Source organism: Berghia stephanieae, chromosome 10, assembly GCF_034508935.2.
Source record: "Berghia stephanieae isolate SIO BIC M18660-M18661 chromosome 10, UCSD_Bste_1.3, whole genome shotgun sequence".
Classification (NCBI taxonomy): Eukaryota; Metazoa; Mollusca; class Gastropoda; order Nudibranchia; family Aeolidiidae; genus Berghia; species Berghia stephanieae.
This window is the reverse complement of record NC_088369.1, coordinates 12,397,199-12,398,860: the sequence shown is the minus strand read 5'-3', so window position 1 is coordinate 12,398,860 and position 1,662 is coordinate 12,397,199. Positions and strand designations below refer to the sequence as shown.

The window sequence follows — 1,662 nt, the reverse complement described above, 5'->3', positions numbered from 1 at the left end:
TTAGCAGGAAACGAAAACCCCAAATTGTTTGGTTCACTGTTAAATTGGGAAATATCTAAAAACCAAAAAAAAATACCCTCCATTATAACATTTTTTTAAAACGACCCCATTTTGCATCCGATTATCAGATCTGCAAATATGTTCACGTTCCCCTTTATCTATCCTAAGATCTTTATTTTGTTAACACTTTTATCCCCAGTAATCTTTAGGGTTTTTAAAAGTTATTTCTTGATCCTAAGAAATCAGACACTGTACACATCAATCACTTCACTCGTTCTTTTGAAAAAAATTCCTAATTTCAATTATTGTCTGTTTTTGACTTGATTACAATGTCAGGGATCATTTGAACATCCATCCTATCCCGAAAAAGTCGGCCATCTGTGTGACTAAATCTCCGGCTTTTTCAATAGTTTTTCCAATGATTTTGTTCGCCGTTTTGAAGATCTGTCTACGGTGTTTCAAAGGCGAATGATCAAAACTGTTGGCTTCCTTGGTTTGTTTAGCGAAACCTTCTTCTGTCAAATTTTCATTACGTTTTCCCGTAAGAATAGACAAAATAGATCTTTTTCCAGCATCGAATAGCCTTTCTCTAGGCTGCGGACTTGGTGCTGCCTCATCACGCGAGTCTCCCCAAACGTCATCGCACATGACGGGTGTCAAAGCCAAGGTCAGAATGAGGTAGTACGTCAGAATCATCCTATAAGAGACAATAAGAGAAATTATGGAGCGGGCAGTGGTGTAAGACGTAGATCTGAAAAAGTGTGTATGAAACTACAGTGCTTGACAAAGCAAGAAAGAAAAATACAAGAAAAAAAAAAACCCATTTTTCATTTTTTGTATTTTTCTTTCTTGTTTTGTCTGGCACTGTTTCATACACACTTTTTCTGAGCTTTATCTTTTAATATCAAGCTTATTAATTCATAACGAAAGAGATAATATATGTATTACAATTCGCCATAATGTATGAAAAATGTCTTATCAACAGACAAAATGTTAGGACCGGAGCATCGTGATTTTTGACACCCATCTGGTGAACTAAATAATTATATATTATTTATTACAAATTAAGCTGATCATGGGCCGATATCAAAACAAAATCTACCTCCAGGAATAACGGACCATGGTGTAGAAAAGGGCAATTTATCAAGAAACCAATTTGCTTCTTGATTTTCTTATCCAACACCAGAAATATCCCAAAATTGACACATTTCCTGATTCGGATAACCTCATTTATCAACAAAATAAGGAATTCTAAAACTCGCCATCTTGATTAGCAACAGACCCAGGTGAAACAGAATTATTTGCAAAAGACATTCTCGAAATTTAGTCATTGCTTTTTTTCTGTCATTGATATCTCAAGACACAACACTTAGAGCCTGAAAAACGTAAATGATTTTTAAAAAGGAATAAATAAGAAAAAAGACCGGAAAACATCAGAACTGTCTCTTTAACATCCATTACTTGCAAACTCTCAGAACATGGCTTTTGATAATAAAAGAAGCTGTGAATTGCAGTGAATATTAACTATTAACGACTTCAGTCATTATTTAACTCAATACTTTTTAATCTCTTTGAAGCTTCTGATAAGGTAAATCACGAGGAATTTTCGTTTTTACAAAATGTACGATATTTATGGGGCAAGCACCAATTTGAATTAATTCA

At 34.1% G+C, this 1,662-nt stretch overlaps 1 protein-coding gene across 1 annotated transcript in view; it reads right to left on the bottom strand.

Moving 5' to 3' along the window:
• Positions 1-285: 285 nt before the first annotated feature.
• Positions 286-1,662, bottom strand: part of LOC144955911 (uncharacterized) — a 3,477-nt gene continuing 2,100 nt past the window's right edge. The window contains exon 2 of the mRNA XM_078886175.1: positions 286-697. Coding sequence (XP_078742301.1) covers positions 340-696 — 357 coding nt within the window. The 5' untranslated portion in view covers position 697 and the 3' untranslated portion in view covers positions 286-339. The remainder of the gene's footprint in view (positions 698-1,662) is intronic.